Source organism: Heterodontus francisci, chromosome 4, assembly GCF_036365525.1.
Source record: "Heterodontus francisci isolate sHetFra1 chromosome 4, sHetFra1.hap1, whole genome shotgun sequence".
In the NCBI taxonomy this organism is placed as follows: domain Eukaryota; kingdom Metazoa; phylum Chordata; class Chondrichthyes; order Heterodontiformes; family Heterodontidae; genus Heterodontus; species Heterodontus francisci.
In genome coordinates this window covers 179,283,238-179,305,142 of record NC_090374.1, presented here as the reverse complement: position 1 = coordinate 179,305,142, position 21,905 = coordinate 179,283,238, and the positions used below count along the sequence as shown (strand labels likewise).

General features: G+C 42.3%; 1 protein-coding gene across 5 annotated transcripts in view; it reads left to right on the top strand.

The window, feature by feature from the left end:
- The window catches only part of LOC137369448 (paralemmin-1-like), a 492,534-nt gene that overhangs the window by 209,779 nt on the left and 260,850 nt on the right, over positions 1 to 21,905 (top strand). For all 5 annotated transcript variants that reach the window (XR_010974948.1, XM_068030674.1, XM_068030675.1 and 2 more), the window contains one exon: positions 18,165 to 18,279. Coding sequence is in view for 4 of the 5 variants with exons in the window: in XM_068030674.1 (XP_067886775.1) it covers positions 18,165 to 18,279 (115 nt within the window). In the remaining variant the exon portion in view is untranslated. The remainder of the gene's footprint in view (positions 1 to 18,164; positions 18,280 to 21,905) is intronic.

Below are 21,905 nucleotides of genomic sequence, written 5' to 3'. Positions count from 1 at the left end.
AAAAATTAGGTAATTGGTAAAATAACCAGAGGCGACTTGAGGAAAAAAATTGTGCAGGAATTGTTATGATCAAGAAAACACTTCCTGATAGGTGGTGGAAGAAGATTCAATAGTAGCTTGGCAACTGGATAAGTACTTGAGTGCGGGGAAATTTGCAACGTTATGGGGAAAGGGCAGGGGAGTGGGACTAATTGAGTAGTTCTATTAAAGTGCCAGTACTGGCACGATGGGAGGAATGGCTCCCCTCTGTATCGTTCTATGGTTCTACAATAAAATTGCATTTTGTTACATTCTCCACATTTTCCGCAAGCTGATTTTGTGCTTTATACTTACCCCTGCTCCCAGATGTTGCTGTATAACAAGTCACTCAAAGGTGAGCAGAAATAGTTTGGTCTGTCTGATCATTCTTGTGGAGAAGCAGTTGGTGACATACAGCAACATTGACATTTCCATTTCAGCCCTCACCCATGGAAAGATGTTTCAAAGCACTTAACATGGTAGATGGAAAACTGACACGGAGCAAGAGGGAAATGGGGAAATAGAGCGTCGGTGGGACTGCAAAATAAGGACTTTTCAAAACAGAGAGCTGGTATAGCAGAGAAGGCATGGGGAGGGAATCTCAGAGGGTAGGGGCATAGTGGCAGCAAGAGTGGCTTCCAATGGTGGAGTGGAGAATGTAGAGAGCAACTAGTAGCAGGGGTGTGCAAGACACATGCAGGAATGTAAAGTTGGAGGAGATGACTGAGATAGTTTGGGGGAGGTGGAGGGTAGAGGCCATGGAGAGAATTGAAAGCGAGAGCAAGGAACTACGCAGCAAATTTAAACAAGTCTCATTAAGGCCCCACTGTCCATTTATATGAGGCCTCCTCTCCATAGTGTGGCTGAAGTGCCTGAGAAAACCTCCAGTCATTCAATTTCCACTGGAGGCTTTGGAGTGATTGAACAATTTATTGATCCTGGCTGGACATGACCTTCCCATAGCACCAACCAGATTCCCTGCAGTTACAAAACTTGGCATCAAAACATCTCTGTTGCATTGGCATCATCCTCCTTCCCACTGAAAGACTCCTGTTGCATTGAAGATGCAACACTTCAAGAGCATTTGCCATTTAAAATCCTGCCCCTTGACCTCGTACTCTAACAGCACAACATGCATCGGAGTCTGTTAACACATTCAAATGACCTGATCTCATAGCATTACGCAACATCAACTCATTTGGGACACTGTGCTTCAACAAGCCATCTCATGCCATCAAGTGTCATCCGGAATGGAAAGCGTTTTTCCCCCATTAAATGTAGTACTTCCAGGCAGAATGGCTCATTTTTTGTTCCACAGGCTCCCAAGCTAAGACAATAATGTCAGCCTTTGCTCAATGATAGCATTCTCACCTCTGAGCCAGAAGCTGTGGGTTAAAGCCCCACTTCAGAGATGTGAGCACAAAATCTAGGCTGCATATTATTGAGAGACTGCACCACAGTTGTAGATGCTATCCTTTGGATGAGACATTAAACATCTTTAATCAACGAGAGAGATCCCAAGGTACTATTTTGAAGAAGAGCAGGGGAGTTCTCCCCAGTGTCATGGTCAATATATATCCCTCAAACAATATCATTAAAAACAGATTATTTGGTCATTATCACACTGGGAGCTTGCTGTGCAAAATGGCAGCTGCAATTTTTACATTATGACAGTGACTGCAGTTCAAAAATATTCTTATCAGCTGTGAATGCAAATCTTTCTTTCAAACACGCTGAATTAGGCTAAAATTTGGACATTCTTAAAAAATCTTAAATTTGCCTCAGTAAAGCCTCTGTAAATGTGAATGCTCAACTTTATAAGAGATGGCCTGATGGGAAAGGTAAGCGTCTTTGTAAGATTCATGTGTTGAGGTACAGAAAGGTAGGGTGTATGAATGTAACCTTCCAGATTATGTGGTCTCAGGGTTTTGTCATTGTCATCCCCGCCCCTACCTCTCTTTCAATCCTGTGCAAAACTTTATTCATCTTTTTAGCATCAGAAGGCTTGACTTCTGCAATGTTCTCCATGTAGACCCGTTCACATCCACCAAATACAACTTTCTCAGAACATACGGGCCAAAATCCTTCACCTGCACATTGTCTGGACTCCTCCCACCCCTCACAATGGAAAGAGCGCTCCCTGTTGTTTCAAATGATAGCATTTCCACATTTCAGGTTGAATTTGCAGAGTCAGTGCTATTCATTGGGGAGCCTTGCCTACTGGCTACGCCCATTGGGAAAGTACAGGCACTTTTCCCACCATTATCCATTGATGCAGGCAGGATAATTACAGCAATGCTGAAGCAATTTACGAACATGCGCATGCAGTGCCAGGAGTGGCAGTTCAGAAAATTATCCCCATATCTTTTTACTTAAATTATAACCAGGCCAGGGCGCTGGGATTTTCAAAAAAAATGAAGGCTGTGCCCACTTTTCTCGTTAAATTTTCCTTTGTTAGAAGAAAAAAGTAAGAATTGCTTTAATATCATATCTTTTATGTACGCAGGACATCTCAAACCACTTTACAGCCAATTATGTACTTTTGTAAAGTGTAATCACTGTTGTAATGTAGGAAACAAGGCAGCCTGTTTGAGCACAGCAAGCTCCCACAAACAGCAATGTGATATTGACTAGATAATCTGTTTTTTAGTGATGTTGATTGAGGGGTAAATAGTGGCCAGGAACCTGGGGGAGAACTGCCTGCTCATCTTCAAAATAGTGCCATGGATCTTTTACATATACCTAAGAGGGCAGATGGAGCTTTGGTTTAGATCTTAACTGAAAGACAGCACCCTTGACAGTGCAACACTCCTTTAGTACTACACTGGTGTCAGCCTGGATTAAGTGCTCAAGACTCTGGAGTCGAACTTTGAGCCCATGGGCTACTGACTCAAAGGCAAGAGAGCACTGTCCACTGAGCCACGTAGAATCATAGAAAGTTTAAGGCACAGAAAGAGGCCACCTGAACCATTGTGTCTGTGCCGGCCGAAAAATGATCCACCCATTCTAATCCCACCTTCCAGCATTTGGTCCGTGGCCCTGCAGATTACAGCACTTGAGGTGCATATCCAGACTCCATTTAAATGAGTTGAGGGTTTCTGCCTCAACTACCCTTTCAGGCAGTGAGTTCCAGTCCCCCACCACCCTCTGAGTGAAAACATTTTTCCTCATCTCCCCGCTAATCTTTCTACTAATTACTTTAAATCTACAACCCCCCCCCCACCACCCCCCCCACCACCGTCACTGATCGCTCTGCTAAGGTGAATAGACCCTTCACCTCCACTTTATCCAGGCCCCTCAAAATTTTGTACATTTCAATCAGATCTCCCCTCAGCCTTCTCTGTTCCAAGGAGAGCAACTCCAGCCTATCCAATCTTTCCTCATAGCTGTATTTTTCTAGTCCCAGCAACATCCTTGTAAATCTCCTCTGTACCCTCTCTAGTGCAATTACATCCTTTCTGCAATGAGATGACCAGAACTGCACACAGTACTCAAGTTGTGGCCTAACCAATGATTTATACAGTTCCAACATAAACTCCCTGCTCTTATACTCTATACCTCGGCTAATAAAGGAAAGGATTCCATATGCCTTCTTAACCACCTTAGCGACCTGTCCTGCTACCTTCAGGGATCTGTGGACATTCATTGCAAGGTCCCTCACTTCCTGTACAATTCTCAGTATTTTCCCATTAATCGTGTATTCCTTTGTCTTGTTTGACCTCCCCAAATGCATCACCTCACACTTATCTGGGTTGAATTCCATTTGCCACTTTTCAGCCCATCTGACCAGACCATCAATATCTTCCTGCAGCCTACAGCTATCCTCCTCGCTATCTACCACACGGCCAATCTTTGTATCGTCTGCAAACTTCTTGATCATGCCCCCTACATTTACGTCCAAATCGTTAACATCTTTAAAGCCTTCATCTCACGCATAACTTATACAAAATAGCTTATACTTACAGGTATAATAAGTTACGCATATAAATACTTAATTACACTTACATGGCTCACTGAAGAATTAGCACCCAGAAAGCTGGACACAGTCCCCTTTGAGTGGTCTCCAGCTTTAATCACAGAAATTATTTCTGAAGCAGTCACGTAATTCTGAGCACTGTGCTAAGGATTGCATTCAAATTGCTACTGAATCCCAGCTGAGCCAGATTCTGACACCTGGGTGTCTGGAGAATTTAATGCACTTACTCTGCCTTCGCTGACCCCGAACAGATTCTGTAGAACTGCAACAAAGCAGAAAGGAGTGAATGAGATTACGTGGGATGTGAATTTCTCCCTTGGTTTGCACCGGGCTGCATTTTAAACCAAGAACCCAGCTAGTTGGAAGAAAGGCTTTGATGAGAATGGCAGAAGGTAAGGAGGAACCACTGATTTCAGTGATGTTGTATTTGTGACTATATTTTGGGGAGAGGGGGTACAGGATTGATTTAAAATGAAGTGGCTTCTCCATGACTAGAACTGCAAAAAAGGCAAATGATGTTAAGTTCATTTTCCGTTGAATCAGCTTCCGTCAGTAAGACGGCATTATACAGTGGTCGAGGAAAGTAATTGTTTCAGTGAAACACATGAAGAATAATAGATGTCTGCGAGTGATCCATTCAGGCTGCTCAGTGGGAGATCTGTACCAGGGAAATTAAGCGCAAGTAGTGTGTAACCGCCATTTGGACCCTCCGATTGATCTAGCCTAGCAATGATTCTCTGCGTACTGTTTCTGATACAGATTTTTTTTGATATGGGCAGTTATTGCATTTCTGGTTGGTTTTTAAGCTAGAAGTCAGTGCTAGCAGCAGCTGCCAGCACACTCCATGTCCTTGATGAACAATGATGTACACATTAGAACGTCAATGATAGGGATGGTCTTCAAATCCTCACGAGAAAATCCTTCATCTAGTATATATGTGATGAAGAAAATCTGGTTCTTTGATGACTGAAATTAGTCATTTAAAATATTACATTTCAATGTGGAAATTCTTCACTCTAATAAAGAAAAATGATTTTCTTCCTATTTTTTATTTCTGCCCCTGTCCTCTTGATGTTAATACATGTAAGGTTTGGCAACATCCCAAAATGAGTTTTGGCTCCCTTCTGCAGAATGCTGGCTTATAGCAGGAACCTTTGAGCTGCCCACACCGCTTGAAACATGCCTCTGAGACACCTACAGGCAGGAAGATTTTCTCTCTGTGCTCTGTGTAACATAATTATAAACCTATTTCTGATTTTGTCACACATTTTAGTCCCCAGGAGAGGAGAAATATGGATGACAGAGATTGCCCTTTGTTAACACTGACTTTGTACATGTAACATGCTTCAGCTTTAGTTCTATACAAAGGGTAAAGGGCGTATTTTTAATTTGCTATTTGTCAGCCATGGCTCTGTGGTAGCACTCTTGCCTATGAGTCAGAAGGATGTGAGTGTTAGTCCCACTCCAGAGATTTGGGGGAGTGCTGCACTGCCAGAGGTGCTGTATTTTGGGTGTGACTGTAAACCAAGGTCCCATCTGTCCTGTTAGGTGGACATAAAAGATCCCACAGCACTATTTTGAAGAAAAGCAGAGGAATTGTCTCGGTGTCCTGCCCAATATTTATCCGTCAATCAACATCATTAAGACAGATTATCTGGTCATTTCCCACAGCCAAAGACTTGCAGGTTGATAGGTAAATTGGACATTATAAATTGCCCCTAGTGTAGGTAGGTGTTAGGGGAATTGAGAGAAGGTGGGGATGTGGTAGGAATATGGGATGAATGTAGGATTAGTATAAATGGGTGGTTGATGGTCAGCACAGACTCGGTTGGCCGAAGGGCCTGTTTCAGTGCTGTATCTCTAAATAAAATAAAATAAAATTAAATTAAAAAAATTGTCACTTTGCTGTTTGTTGAAGCTTGCTGTGCACAAATTGGCTGCCGTGTTTCTTACAACAGTGATTACACTTCAAAAGTACTGAATTGGCCGTAAAGCTTTGGGACATCCTAAGGTCGTGAAAGATGCTAGCCTTTCTTTTTTAAAGTAAGTTCTGAATTTTTTCCCATACAAATGCAATAGCTAAGTCTAAATATTAAGGCCATTGAAGCTGTTTAAATTCCCAGCTCAGATTTGTTTCTACATTTAGCCATAAGGACACTAGGCCTGAGGATTGGCAGCCCTTCCAGCATATTTCTGCCTTAGCTTCAGGGGAAGTGAGGTGGAAGGGATGGATACCAGGACTGAACTGACACACAGTACCTGGCATAGCATCAAATTGCCGACGATGGCCTGTTATGTCTAGAGCCCCTTCCCACCCTGAATATGACCTACAACAGAAGGAGATCCCTACCAGGGGTGGGGTTAGGGATTCTCAAAGGGACTTGTGATTAAGACGGAATACCTGCCGACGCAATGGCAGCTATGAGGCTCACCAGAGGGTCCAGGCCGGGATGGAGAAGGGCATTAATAGTTTTTAAAACATTTTGACAAGTGGCGCTTCCTGCCATGATGACTATTTGGGGCACCATGGCAACACGTTCTGTACCACAGCCTTCACTGCAATCGGTGCTCTGCCTCATAAGACAGGTACAGGCATGATGGGCCAAATGGCTGATTTTATGACTGAAATTCAATGATTTAATGGAAACTGAATGTTGAATGAATGTTTTGTTACACTCTGCCCACACAGTACGAGAAGGAATGAATGAATTGGAAGTTGCAATTGTTTATATGTCGCAGTGAACTCACAAGAAAATGGGGGGAATATTGCAGGAAGGTCTGAAGTCACATACACTTAACATTTGCTGGGATTTGGGGATTTTGGGATCTATATGCAGAATTGATCTGTGTTTTGGTAGATTTCAGGGAGTAAATTCAAGACTTTGTTTAGGAAACATTAATGACTGTGAATAGTTGGGGGAAAGAGGGGGAATTTCATGCAGTGCAGCCTTTTGTTTGGTTTGCTATTGTAAGAGCAGAGTACCTTGATGTTATCGTTTATAATAAACAGTTTGATTGAAAACAAAAGTCTTCTTTCTGTGGGATCTGGCCATGGAATGGGACCTAAACAATAGCAGGAAATTTTAGACAGAGGTGGAGATGAAATAGGAACAGCCTCAAGTTTGGCAGTTTCCTGATTAGACTGATTTGTGGAGCAAATACTGGAAATGTTCAGGAATTTCTCTCAAGTGCCAAATTCATCAAATTAACCTCCACACCATGTCTTGAAGATATAAGTTGTGTAAAATTTTATGTGTTACTGCAGCCAGTCATGTATTATCCCCATAAAAGTGATGTTTGAAAAAAAAGCACTGAGATAATTCAGATTTTCTTTAGCCTCTTCATATGTTAAGACATGTTTCCCAGCAAATAAAACTAGCATCTGACCCTCTGAATCTTCCCTAGCCTCTATCTCCAGAGATGCTGGCTAATTCTGAGGGAGAGGTCCACTGGTAATCATAGTGTCATCGGGTTATACAGCACAGAAACAGGCCCTTCGGCCCACCCTGTTTGTGCCGGCCATACAGCACCTATCTATTCTAATCCCAGTTTCCAGCATCTGGCTCATAGCCTTGTCTGCTATGGTGTTTCAAGTGCTCATCTAAATACTTCTTAAATGTTGTGAGGGTTCCTGCCTCGACCATCCCTTCAGGTAGTGTGTTCCAGATTCCAACCATCCTCTGGGTGAAAATTTTTTTCCTCAAATCCCCTCTAAACCTTCTGCCCCTTACCTTAAATCTATGCCCCCTGGTTATTGACACCTCCACTAAGGAAAAAAGTCTCTTCCTCTACACCCTATCTATGCCCCTCATAATTTTGTATACCTCAGTCAGGTCCCCCTCATCCTTCTCTGTTCTAAGGAAAACAACCCTAGCCTTTTCAGTCTCTCTTCATAGCTGAAATGCTCCAGGCAACATCCTGGTGAATCTCCTCTGCACCCTCTCCAGTGCAATCACATCCTTCCTATATTATGGTGCCCAGAACTGTACACAGTACTCCAGCTGTGGCCTAACTTGTGTTTTATACAGCTCCATCATAACCTCCCTGCTCTTATATTCTGTGCCTCGGCTAATAAAGGCAAATATCCCACATGCCTTCCAAACCACCTTATCTACCTGTGTTGCTGTCTTCAGTGATCTATGGACAAGTACACCAAGGTCCCTTTGACCTTCTGTACTTCCTAGGGCCCTACCATCCATTGGATATTCCTTTGCCTTGTTAGTCCTCCCGAAATGCATCACCTCACACTTCTCAGTATCAAATTCCATTTGCCACAGCTCCGCCCATCTTACCGGCCCATGTCTATCATCTTGTAATCTAAGGCTTTGCTCCTCACTATTTACGACACCACCAATTTTCGTGTCATCTGCGAACTTACTTATCCAGATACAGTACTTCATCTCAGGGAACAGTAGCATAAGTGGTCATGTTGCTGGAATAGTAATCCAGAGACTTCAACTGGTGACATGAGTTCAAATCCCATCATGACAGTTGAGAAATTTAAATTCAGTTAAGTAAATAAATCTAGAATAAAAAGCTAGTGTCAGTAATGGTGACCCTGTAACTAGCGGATTTTCATAAAAACCCAACTGGTTCATTAATCTAGTTTTAGGGAAGGAAATCTGTGATCCTTACTCGGCCTGGCCTACACATGACTCCAGACCAATGGCAATGTGGTTAACTTGAAATGGCCCAGCAAGCCACTCAGTTGTATTCAAGAAGATGACTCACCACCACCTTCTCAAGGGCATTAAGGGATGGACAGTAAATGCTGGTTTTGCCAGCGATACCCACATCTCATGAATGAATAAAGAAAATTACAAATCATTCTGCTTCTTTATACACATTGCAGGGTCATCAGTCTTTGACTGCTCTGCTCTTAGTACATCAGACTAATTGTTTCTATGGAAGGAGAAATTTCTCACTCTACCCCCTGCTGCCATATTAATTGATTTGAATGATAAAAATATCATCTAAAACAAAGTTTCTAGTTTACATGGATAATTAATTTACTTGCATATTCCCTTGAAGAAGTCCAATTCTATAGTTATCACTATTGCTTCGACAGCATTCCTTGCACTGATAGAATCACACATCCAGTGGCCATACTGTGCTTCACAAAGCACTTTTTAGCTGGAGGTGAATTTCAAACATGCTTTCACATGGAATTACATAGGATTTTACAGCACAGAAACATGCCATTTGGAGTAATTGGTCAATGCTGGTGTTTATGCTCCATACAAGCCTCCTCCCACCCTTCTTCACCTAACTCTATTAATATCACCCTCTATTCCTTTCTCCCATGTGTGCTTATCTAGCTTCACCTAAATGCATCTGTGTTATTTGCTTCAACTACTCCTTATGGTAGTATATTTACACTTCTAAAATAAATCTCACATTGCAAAATGGCAACGTGTAAGCTCTAATTAGGATTGAGTTTTAAGAAAATTAAATAGATTCAAAAAACTCGACCAAATGTGAATTTATGCCAATGACCAAGTACAGGCACTGTCATTCTGACTTGATTAAAACCCTTCCCTTTAATTACATTATTTATCAAATGCTATATTATTGGGATAACTTTAAGGGGCTTGTTTCTAACCAGCTAATTTCCAAATGTGATATGGATAGCAAGCAGATGGAAGGAAGGCAAGCAAGATTTGACATCCCCTGGACTGGCACAACTACTGGGCTGCTTCCATTGGGTATGGTCCAGTAATATCAAAGGCTATAAATATACCTTGCTCAGGCATTCAGGACGACACAAATAACACCACACGCACAATTGACTCGGGCTGTTCAGTGAGCATTTTAACTTTGATAGTGAATGATTGGTGTGCCAAGCTACCATGAAGAGCTACCGTGAAGAAATAAAACTTGTCTTCACCTGACAGCTGCTCACTTTCCAGCAGAGTTTATGAGCCGCGCAATTGATCTTAAGTAGCCCTTGGCATGGCAGGAGGAAATTTAGCCTTTGTACCTTATTTTGCTCTCGATTGAGTTGTTTTTCACAAGACAGGTGAAAAAAACCATTCTGGATCTTCATCACCAAGTATAAAACTGCTCTCGTATCTGGATATAATTTGCTGTGGTTTTGAGTTTTACCTAATTAACAGCTTTTGGGTTGCATGTATTCTAGCTAGAGGTTAGGAATTTTTAGCCAGGGTATGCCACTGTTGTATCTGTGTGTGCTGAATTGCAGGAGGTTTAAAATGTTTGGCCACAGTAGGCTTTGAAAGTATACTTTCCAGTTTTCTCCCCTCCCCAATTAAAGTCAAACACCCATCCAGAGCATTGGCCAAATGGCCATTCTTCATATGTGAGCCAATCACTCTGTGCCATTTACCAAGAAAGGTATCGCAGTCGAACAAAAACTTGGCATCACCGAACATGTAGAAATGCACGCTTTCCAGCAGGGCTTACAGGCCCTGCAATTATTCTTAAGTAATCCTGGGCACGACAGGAAGAAATTCAGCCTTCGTGCCTTCTTCTACTAGAGATTGTGTTGCTAAGATAGATGCAGGCGAAATGACTTATTGGTCACCTTTGTCCTTCACCTGATGGAAAAGGGTAGCTCCCAAACTAATTACTGTGCTCATTGAGTGTGATTCCCTTGGGAATGCAGTTGATTCCCATTATCATGTTAATATCAGTGAAGGAATGATCCAGATTTCCATATAAAATCCTTACACTGTCTGAGCAGAGGTGATTTTTGTTTAATAAGCTTTTATTAATGGAGATTAACAGGAGAAAACTAGTTGAACTCCAGATAGTCACAACCAATCATAAAATGTTTGTATTTAACATAATAAAACATCCCTGGCACGTCACAGGAGCTTAATAAAGTAAATTAGGACACCAGAACACATAAGGCGATGTTAGGGCAGGTGCCCAACCGTTTAGTCAAAGAGGTAGGGTTTAAGGAGTGTCTTAAAGGAGGAAAGAGGTTGAAAGAAGGAGAGGTGAAGGGACGGAATTCCAGAGTTTATGGCCTTGGCAGCTGAATTTACAGACACCAATCGTGAAAAGATTAAAATCCGAGATGCTCAAGAAGGCAGAGTTAGATGAGCACAAGAAATCTCAGAGGATTGTGGGACGAGAGAAGATTACACAGATAGAAAGGGGCGAGGCCATGGTGGCATTTGAAAATTAGGATGAGAATTTTAAAATCAAGTCATTGCTTAACCGGGAGCCAGTGTAAGTCAGCGAGCACAGGGTTATGGGACTTCATGCAAGCAAGGACACGGGCAGCAGAGTTTTGGATGACCTCATTTATATGGAGGGTGGAACATGGGTGACTGGCCAGGAGTGCATTGGAACAATCCGGTCTAGAGGTAATAAAGGCAAGATGAATAAATCCAATAAGGAATTTAGGAAGTGGTGAGAATGTGGAATTTGCTACCACATGGAGTAGTTGTGGTAAATCGCAAAGATGCATTTAAGGGAAAGCTGGAAAGACATGTGAAAGAGAAAGGAATAGAAGGAAATGCAGATAGGGTAAGGTGAAATGGGGTGAAAGGAGGCTCATATGGAGCATAAACTCCAGCATAGCGCAGCTAGGCCGAATGGCATATTTCTGAGCTGTACATTTATGTTATTCTATGTAATGGATATTGGGTGAGGGCAAAATCAAGGTCTGCTGTGACCATCCTCAAATAACCTGTCAAAACTCAATTCAGATCCTAGACCCAGTCATTTACTATTCGAAAGCTTTTGTAGAGGAAAATGTTAACTACCTGAAAGTGTTTTGGAGGCAGATTCAATCCTGACTTTCAAAAGCGAATTAGATAATTATCTAAAGAGAAAATATTTGCAGGGCTATGGTGAAAAGGTAGGGGTGTGGGACGAGCCGAGTACCTCTTACAGAGAGCTGGCATGGACACAGTGGGCCAAATGGCCTCCTTATAGTCTGTAACCATTCTATGATTCTATGATCAGTTCCAAATTCCATCATTGTTGCTGATGAGACACAAAGAAAGGGTTTAGACTTAAATATATTATATTATGAAAAGGATATAGAGGCACTAGAGAGAGTGCAGAGAAGATTGACAAGGATGATACCAGAAATGCAAGGGTATACAGATCAGGAAAGGATTGACAGGCCGAGTCTCTTTTCTCTTCAAAAAAGAATGCTGAGGAGTGACCTAATAGAGATCTTTAAAATTATGAAAGGTTTTGATAAAATGGATGCAAAGAGAATGTTTTCACTTGTGGGGAAAAGCATAACTAGAGGCCATCAATATAAGATAGTCACCAAGAAATCCAATAGGGAATTCAGAAGAAACGTCTTTACCCAAAGAGTGGTGAGAATGTGGAACTCGTTACCACAGGGAGTGGTTGAAGTGAATAGTATAGGTGCATTTAAGGGGAAGCTAGAAAAGCATATGAGAGAGAAGAGAATAGAGGGTTACAATGATAGATTTAGACAAGGAAAGAAGGGAAGACTCTCAAGTGGAACAAAGTTCTAGCATGGACTAGATGGGCCAAATGGTCTGTTTCTGTGCCATACTTTCTATGTCAACCTATGTAAACTGATTTCAATAAAGTGATCAATGAATTACAGGATGTGTCTCACAAATAATTTCACTCTATATCCATCAAATGCCAAATGATTTAGTTATAGTTTTGGCTTTTTCTCATGTACATAGTTGTCGTAGCAGTTGTGTAAGCTGACAGCATTTCACACCAACTGTAACCTATATCATTTACACAACTGTAATGTACTTTTTATTCATTTGTGACATGTGGGTGTTGCTCGCAAGGTCAGCATTTATTGCCCATCCCTAATAGTCCTTGAGAAGGTGGTGGTGAGCCACCTTCTTAAACTGCTGCAGTCCATGTCGTATAGGTACAACTCTTAGGGAGGGAGTTACAGGATTTTGACCCAAAAACAATGGCAATCTAGTTCCAAGATAGGATGGTGTGTGACTTGGAGGGGAACTTGCAGGTGGTGGTGTTCCAATGCACCTGCTGCCCCTGTCCTTCCAGGCAGTAATGGTCAAGGGGTTGCTAGATGTTGTCAAAGGAGCCTTGGTGAGTTGCTGCATTGCATCTTGTAGATGGAACACACTGCTGCCACTGTGCATCAGTAGTGGAGAAAGTGAATGTTTACATTGGTGGATGGAGTGCCAATCAAGTGGGCTGCTATGTCCTGAATGGTGTCGAGCTTCTTGAGTGTTGTTGGAGCTGCACTCAAATTGTGTTCGTTTGAGTCTGGCAATTCTCTTCCCATCCCAGTACATCGTTTACTGGAGAGTATCTGGGATGCCCGTCATGTCTGCTGACAATCCAGAAGGCGGAAAGAATCGCACTGGATAGTTTTGTCTGGATAAACTACTGATGAAGTTGTATATAAACTGTAAATTGTATATAAATTTAAATGATTCATTGAATCAAAAACACAAAAAATTAAGAACAAATTTTTTAAAAGCGAGTAAATGCCCTACACACATCGGTCTCTCTTCTTCCATTAAATGACAGCAGGTAGCATATCTGAAGACAATGAGTGCATTGCCTGGGATCTTCTAACTATTAATATCAATGGATGGAGAATTGTAGGTAATGAACCCTGGATTTTCCCACTCCTTGCCCATTATTAGCAAGGCCCTTCCAGTGGAAAGTTCTGCCCATCCGATCAGTGACTCTGTACTGCTTAAATACAAAAAAAAAGGCACAACAGAATGGAAAGTAACTGAGCTGCAAATTAGATGTAACTGAATACTGCAAAAGATTTTCCAATATTAATCTCTTCAAACCTAATGCTTTTTTCTCGCATGCTTTTGTGGAAAGTGTGTTGATTAAATACAAATTGGTGAAAGGTAGAGAGGAAATAGATTTCCACATATATGCCATATGGATTTCTTTTAATGAGCTGTTGTGTTCCTCAGTTACATGTGCTACTTGTTACAACTGAGGTGGGAGGAGTGCACTGTCTTTCTCTAGTTTCACTTCTCCACAGGTCACAACATATATTTCAATGTTTACCCAGTTACCAATACAGTCAATCATATACTCTACTCTTTATTCCAGAATAAAATAAAGCAACCAGGTTTCCTTAATAACAACAAAATGATCAGTTTATTATAAAATAAGATTTATCCAGTAAAGAAGCAAAGCATTAACAGACAGATTGCAATATGAAAGTTCCCTTTTTAAATACCCAACACACACACACACTGGTTAAAAAAAAAAGACATTTTTTCTGCAGAGGTCTTTTGCAAAAAGAAGACAAAAACGAATACTTTGGCCAAATACTTGCTAATTCTTGAAGAAAAAAGGATGAGATATGTTGTGTCCCAAAAATGGCATACAGTTTAGCATCTGAGTACATATAGACAGGTCACTGGGATCTTTTCTGGAGCAGTTCTTTTCAGGCGGCATCAAGAATTAATCTGGCAGGCCTTCCAGGAGCGTTTCAGAAGAAATGTGGTATCGGGGTTTCAATTCTCACACCCTGGATTCACAGGGTTATTTCAAAGAGGTGGAGAAAGAGGAGTTGGGTGTTCTTCAGGCTACAAACCCAACTGCTTTCAACGTAGTCCACCCCCCAACTGAACCAAAAACAATATCCCAAAAGCAAAACCTCCTGACCACCATAAATCTTGACATGTCACTTCTCTATAAACATCTTCCCCAAGTCACCATGGTTTCTGTTGTTTATTGAGCTGAATGCATGTGACATCGAGTAAAGGTTTGTTTTCAAAAAGGACCTCTCAGTGACCCTTGTAAAAAACACATCCGTGGAATCTTTTCAGTTTTCCCAAATGAAGCTATGTCCATAATTCTAAAATATGAGTCCTCGAAAAAAATTTAAAAATAGAAGCATAACATAATTGATTTTAAAGGAAATGAGAATGGTTTGTCAGTGACATGTGCTGGAAAATGTGGTAGGCATTCCCTCTTCTGTTTTATATATTTATTCTTTTGAAGCCGATGGGTAGAGGTGACATGATTAACATTTGGTAATTCTAATTACTGTGCTTACAAAAAGATAAACTCTTCCAGTCATTAAAAAAATCGCGTCCACCAGCAACTTTGTAACAGTCACATGGCTCCTAAGATGACATCAGAACCCTGCAGTTACTGCCATGCATCGGTATTTAATTTTATTTGCCTATTTAAGTGAATGTCAGGCATTACCCCTGAAATGGTCAAGAGTGCCAAGCCTGCTATACTCTCAGCACTCCATGAAATGCTTTGCCTGTGCTGGGATGAGGGAGCAGTACCACAGGACATGCACGATGCCAATATCATCACCCTCTATAAGAACAAGGGTGACCGCGGTGACTGCAACAACTACCGTGGAGTCTTCCTGCTCAGCATAGTGGGGAAAGTCTTCACTCGAGTCATTTTAAACAGACTCCAGAAGTTGGCTGAGCGTGTCTACCCTGAGGCACAGTGCGACCTTCGAGCAGACAGATCCACCATTGACATGCTGTTCTCCCTTCGCCAGCTACAGGAGAAATGCTGCGAACAACAAATGCCCCTCCACGTTGCTTTCATTGATCTCACCAAAGCCTTTGACCTCGTCAGCAGACGTGGTCTCTTCAGACTACTAGAAAAGATTGGATGTCCATCAAAGCTACCTCATCACCTCATTCCATGACAATATGAAAGGCACAATTCAGCATAATGGTGCCTCATCAGACCCCTTTCCTATCCTGAGTGGCGTGAAACAGAGCTGTGTTCTCGCACCTACACTGTTTGGGATCTTCTTCTCCCTGCTGCACTCTCATGCGTTTAAGTCTTCAGAAGAAGGAATTTTCCTCCACACAAGATCAGATGGCAGATTGTTCAACCTTGCCCGTCATAGAGTGAAGAACGAAGTAAGGAAAGTCCTCATCAGGGAACTCCTCTTTGCTGACGATGCTGCAATAACATCTCACACAGAAGAGTGTCTGCAGAGATTCATTGACAGGATTGTGGCTGCCTGCAACGAATTTGGCCAAACCATCAGCCTCAAGAAAACGAACATCATGGGACAGGATGTCAGAAATGCTCCATCCATCAATATCGGCGACCACGCTCTGGAAGTAGTTCAAGAGTTCACCTACCTAGGCTCAACTATCACCAGTAACCTGTCTCTCAATGCAGAAATCAACAAGCACATGGGAAAGGCGTCTGCTGCTATGACCAGACTGGCCAAGAGAGTGTGGGAAAATGGCGCACTGACACGGAACACAAAAGTCCAAGTGTATCAAGCCTGTGTCCTCAGTACCTTGCTCTACAGCAGCGAGGCCTGGACAGCGTATGTCAGCCAAGAGCGACATCTCAATTCATTCCACCTTCGCTGCCTCCGGAGAATCCTTGGCATCAGGTGGCAGGACCGTATCTCCAACGCAGAAGTCCTCGAGGCGGCCAACATCCCCAGCATATACACCTTACTGAGCTAGCGGCGCTTGAGATGGCTTGGCCATGTGAGCTGCATGGAAGATGGCAGGATCCCCAAGGACGCATTGTACAGCGAGCTCGTCACTGGTATCAGACCCACCGGCCGTCCATGTCTCTGCTTTAAAGACGTCTGCAAACGCGACATGAAGTCCTGTGACATTGACCACAAGTCGTCGGAGTCAATTGCCAGTGATCGCCAGAGCTGGCGGACAGCCATAAAGGCGGGGCTAAAGAGTGGCGAGTCGAAGAGTATTCACAGTTGGCAGGAAAAAAGACAGAAGTGCAAGGAGAGAGCCAACTGTGTAACAGCCCCAACAACCAATTTTATCTGCAGCGCCTGTGGAAGAGTCTGTCACTCTAGAATTGGCCTTTATAGCCACTCAAGGCGCTGCTCCACAAACCACTGACCACCTCTAGGTGCTTATCCATTGTCTCTCAAGACAAGGAGGCCAAAGAAGAAGAAGAAGAAGTGTTTATTAAACTGAGGGTGGCCAGGAACGAAACATTTTCCCACTTCTTACATCCATTGTAAGAACTGAAAACTTCCAGGGTGGATATAATGCTCCATCTCTACAGCCGTGTATTGGCCCATAATTTGCTGTGGCAGGGCATCTAATGACATCTGCCATTAGCTAGACTTGTCCTTGCACATTTAGGTGTTTTAATTTTATATGAGCAAGTTGCTGAATGCGCGAGCTGATAATGTCGCAGCAAGGGAAACAGGGCACCTGTGACCTGACTGACCAGAGCAAGCAACTGTGAGATTGAAGGGTTGTGAAATGAACAGTGGAAGGACTGAGAAGAAAATGTAAGTTAAAGAGGGTGAATTCACTGTCAAATCAGGTACAGAAAGAGAAATAAAGAGAGAGAAAGATTGGATTTAGAGAGAGAAAAAAGACATGAAAGGAAAAGTAAAAAAATACCATTCTAAAATCTGCAACAATTAATAGTTGAAGGAATGAGACTCCACACTTGTTAATTTTCAGTTACAGGGAAGTTGATTGATGGTAATTAACACATCACTTCGTTAAACTGGTACTTAGGCTGAAATAGCCAAGACTTAACTTTATGTGTCCCGTTGCATCCAATTGTTTTTTTGTATAATATAACTAGATTTCCTGTGACCTTTCTGTCAGCATGTTAAAGTGTATGGTGATAGATTCCCCGTCCACCCCAAGCAGACTACAGGGGTCCAATAGTCCAAGGAGGGAAGGTTGATCCATTTTGGGGCATTGGGTAGCAATGCAGCCAGGAATCAAGTGTCCCTGAGAGCACTCCAGACCAAAAGAAGGTAGGCGTGTTAGAGGGAAAGGGGAGGCCCCAATCTCTGGTGGGGCACAAGAGCCATAGTAGCAGCAGCAGTGGCCCAAGCGGGTTTTGCAGATCCTGGAGGAGCATTCCTGTTCCTCCTGGCCCCAACGAGATCAAAGAAGTTCTGACCATCAGACTTCTCTTAGGTTGGACTGCCAGCTGATAAGGGCACATGGCCATATTTGCTCTTGTGCTTGGGGAGATTACAATGGAGTAAGTAGGCTATGACTATGAAGAAGTGTGTAGTCCAGAAAGATGTAAGTTAGGTGTAAAGGGATGGAAGCCATGGGAAAAATACAGAGAGATGAGGATAACTGAGCCATGGAAAGAAGTCTGTTACATTGTGTATATGGTGGCATGCTGGCTGTAATGTCATCAGCCTTTCTTTTGTGAGGGACAGGAATGCTGTTGTAGCCAAGAATGGGTTGGGAAAATGCACACAATCTCACATCCCTTTGGTTTCTTTCAGACTCGAGGTAGAAATAGAACAACTGGAGAGAGAAGAATCCCAAATCGCTGCCAAAGAGCAAATCCTTCGAGAAAAACTGAGGGAAGCTGAGAAATCCGTCGTGGACTTGCAGAAGGTAAATATCAAGGAAGCAGAGCATTATTCACTGGTTAGTTTGGACACACATTTGGCAGCTGAAAATCTGAATTGGAAACAAAAGTCACCATTGATATAGAAAGCAGGAAATCTCTAAAAACAAATTCAACAGGATAACAAGGCAATATCTACTTAAAAAATATATGAGCATTTATTTTCAAGGGGCCTTAATTATTGGTTGTTGAGTTACTCATAAGAAAGTGTTCGGGTTTCACAGGTGATACAGTATTACCCTGATATCCAGGCCTATCATTTCCCTGAGCCATCTTCTTGGCTCCTGATGATGATGTAGTTCCAGGCCCCGCATACCCAGAGATACACTGGTGGGACAAATTGAAAATGGGGATGAAACAGAGATCAACTAATCCAGGAGGAAATAAGGGATAACTTGTTCATTGTTTTATCGCAGGAAATATTGTTAAAGTTTGTGGGTGTGCAATCATAGAATCATAGAATGATACAGCGCAGAAGGAGGCCATTTGGCCCATCAAGCCTATGCCAGCCCTTTGAAAGCACTATCCACCCCCAGCCCTTTCTCCCATAGCACTGCCATTTTTTCCCCATGCAAATATCTATCCAAATCCCTTTTGAAAATTGCTATTGAATCTGCTGCCACACCCTTTCAGACAATGCATTCCAGATCATAATAACTCGCTGCATAAATAAATTCTCCTCATCTCGCCTCTGATTTGTTTGTTAATGACCTTAAAACCTGGGTCAACTGCCTGGAAGCCACCATGCTCACTGTATGCCACCATTGCAGTTACCATCACGAAGATGTGCAGTCACATTCCATGTCTGTCCACACATTGCATGGATAAGGGAGGTCGCGCCTGAGTTGCACTCGATGCAGCCAGATGTTAACAGGCTTATTCTTGAAGCTGCTTTCAAGGGGGCACAGTTGTTTCCAGACATGGTGTTTAGCTGGCGAAAAGAGAAGGTGGAGTGGCCTGATGGAAGTCTTTTTGATTATGAGTGGAGAAGACTAAGAGGAGATCTGAAAAAGTCTTCAAAAATCATGAAGGGATTAGACAGAGTAAAGAAAGTGAATCTGTTTCCAATGGCTGAAGGGTCAATAACCAGAGGCCACAGATTTAAGGCGATTGGCAAAAGAACCAGAAACGACATGAGGAACAACGTTGTTACACAATGAATGGTTTGGATTTGGAATGTGCTGCCTGATAGGGTGGTGGATACAGATTGAATAGTAGCCTTCACAAGGGAATTGGATAAATACTTGACAGAGACAAAATTGCAGGGATATGGGGAAAGAGCCAGGGAGTGGGACTGACTGGATTGCTCTGCAAAAGAGGCAGCTCAGACTCATAGGCTGAAGGGCCTTCTTCTGTGCTGCACTATTCTATGAGTTTATGATTCTATGAAAGGCTTCAATAGGATAGACATAAGGAAAATGTTTCCACTTGTGGGGCAGACCAAAACTAGGGGCCATAAATATAAGATCACCACTAATAAATCCAATAGGGAATTCAGGAGAAACCTCTTTCCCCAAAGAGTGATTAGAATGTGGAACTCGCTATACTATAAGGAATAATTGAGGTGAATAACATCTTCGCTGTTAGGACCGGGTGAGAAAGGTGTCTAGGGGTCTCTTTCAGCTTTCACCTGGTCTTATTGTAACAGGATTTTTTTTAAACACACTGTGTTTTGAGCTCCCCCTTGGTGAATCCTTGTTCACCACTTTCCAATTATAAGGCAAAGAAATGGGCACAAACAGGCTTTCTTTGGTTTAAAGAAGAAAAATGAAATTTATTAAAACTTAAACTTAAGCTCTAATTCAGTTAACACCTATGGATACATGCTAGCATGCATATGCGATACACACATGCAAATAGGGACAAAAAAGAGCTGAAGAAAAATAAAATGGAGATGTTTGAGGCAATATCAGAAGAGTTTCTTGTTTACTGTGCTTCGAGCTCACTGTAGTCCTTTTGTAAGTAGTTTTGCTTTTCACTGGGGCCCATTATTCTTCTTAAACCTTGTTCACTGAGGAGACTTTTCTCTTTTGGGGTTCATGTGTCTTCAATGGTTTCTGAGGCTTGTGAAAGTGAGATGAGAGCAGACAGGAGAGAAGTGTTCTCAGTCCAGGAGAAAACAGCTTTCTGATTTCAAATTCCTTGTTGGAAGCTCAAATTCAAAAAAACTCCAACAGTCGGTTAGTCATGTGACCCAAACTGGTCCAACCACGTCTGTTTGTATATTCAGCCATCTTAGCAGTTAACGAATGCTACCCTTTCCACCGTCAACGCCTGGTAATCGATAGTCAATTGTGAATTAAATCAGAGCAGGGAGTAGCCCTTTTGTCCTTTGAAGTACTGTCTGTTGATATGCTAATTTCTCTCTCCAGCCAAAGTCTCCAATTGATTTTTAAAGCAAGTTCTTTCTTCAACAACATCAATGTTCATGTGGTGAAATTAATTTTCCTCATTCTGGGCAGGTTGTGGGGGGGGGCGGGTGGGGGGGCTTGCCTGACAGAAGGGAAGCTGGATAACACATGAGGGAGAAAGGAATAGAGGGTTGTGCTGATAAGCTCAGATGAAAAGGGTTGGGAGGAGGCGCACATATGCACATAAATACCGGCATGGACAAGTTGGGCCGAATGGCCTGATCCAGTGCAATACATGCGATGGAATTCTAAGCAAGCAAAAAACACCATTCCAAAGTCGATTTGCTGTTTAATTTGTGCATAGATTCCAAGACCCCATTGATCAAGCACCAAATCAGAGGCAATAATTCCACAACATTGAAATGATCTGAACACAGAAATACAGCCGGGTTCAGTGAAGTCCATGTCAGGTGTATGCAAATCGCTGGAGGCGATCAGGAAGATTACAAATTTTCCTCAGTGTGTCTTTCTGTGCTTTTTATAATAAATTATATCACAAATTTGAAACAAGATAGCAACCGTTCAAAATTGTCCCTGCAAGGTATAATTTTCTAGTATTCATGTCAGTGGTCCAGGTTCCCTACGACCTGCGTATACTTGGAAAATTACCCTCCACAAATTAACATCTCCGTGATGGAATCAGAGAGCATATTTTTCAACCTTTTACAAGGAATGCATTCATGCTAAATCGCTCTGTGCACTTTTTAATGCAGGTGCTACCGCACGCAGGTTTTAAACAGGTTAGCGCTTTTTAAAAAAAGGCACGGAGAATATGGTACGAGTGCATTCAACAACAACTACTTGCATTTATGTCGCACCTTTAGGACATTCCTTAAAACCTACCGCTTTGACCAAGCTTTTGAAAATCTGTCCTAAAAGCACCTTATGTGACCCGCTATCATATTTTGTTTTTATAATGCTCCCATAAAGGGCCGTGAGACATTTTATTACATTAAAGGTGCTATATAAGTAGAAATTGTTACTGTTGTAGCAAAATGTCACAAGGCACTTCAAAGCAGTGGTCATCAGAGGAAAGTTGACACCGAGCCACATCAGAAGATATTAGAACAGGTGATCAAAAGCTTGGTCAAAGAGGTAGGTTTTAAGAAGCATCTTAAAGGAGGAGAGAGAGGTAGAAAGGTTTAGGGAGGGAATGCGGATTTAGAGCCCAGGCGGCTGAAGGCTGCCAATTGTGGAGCGAA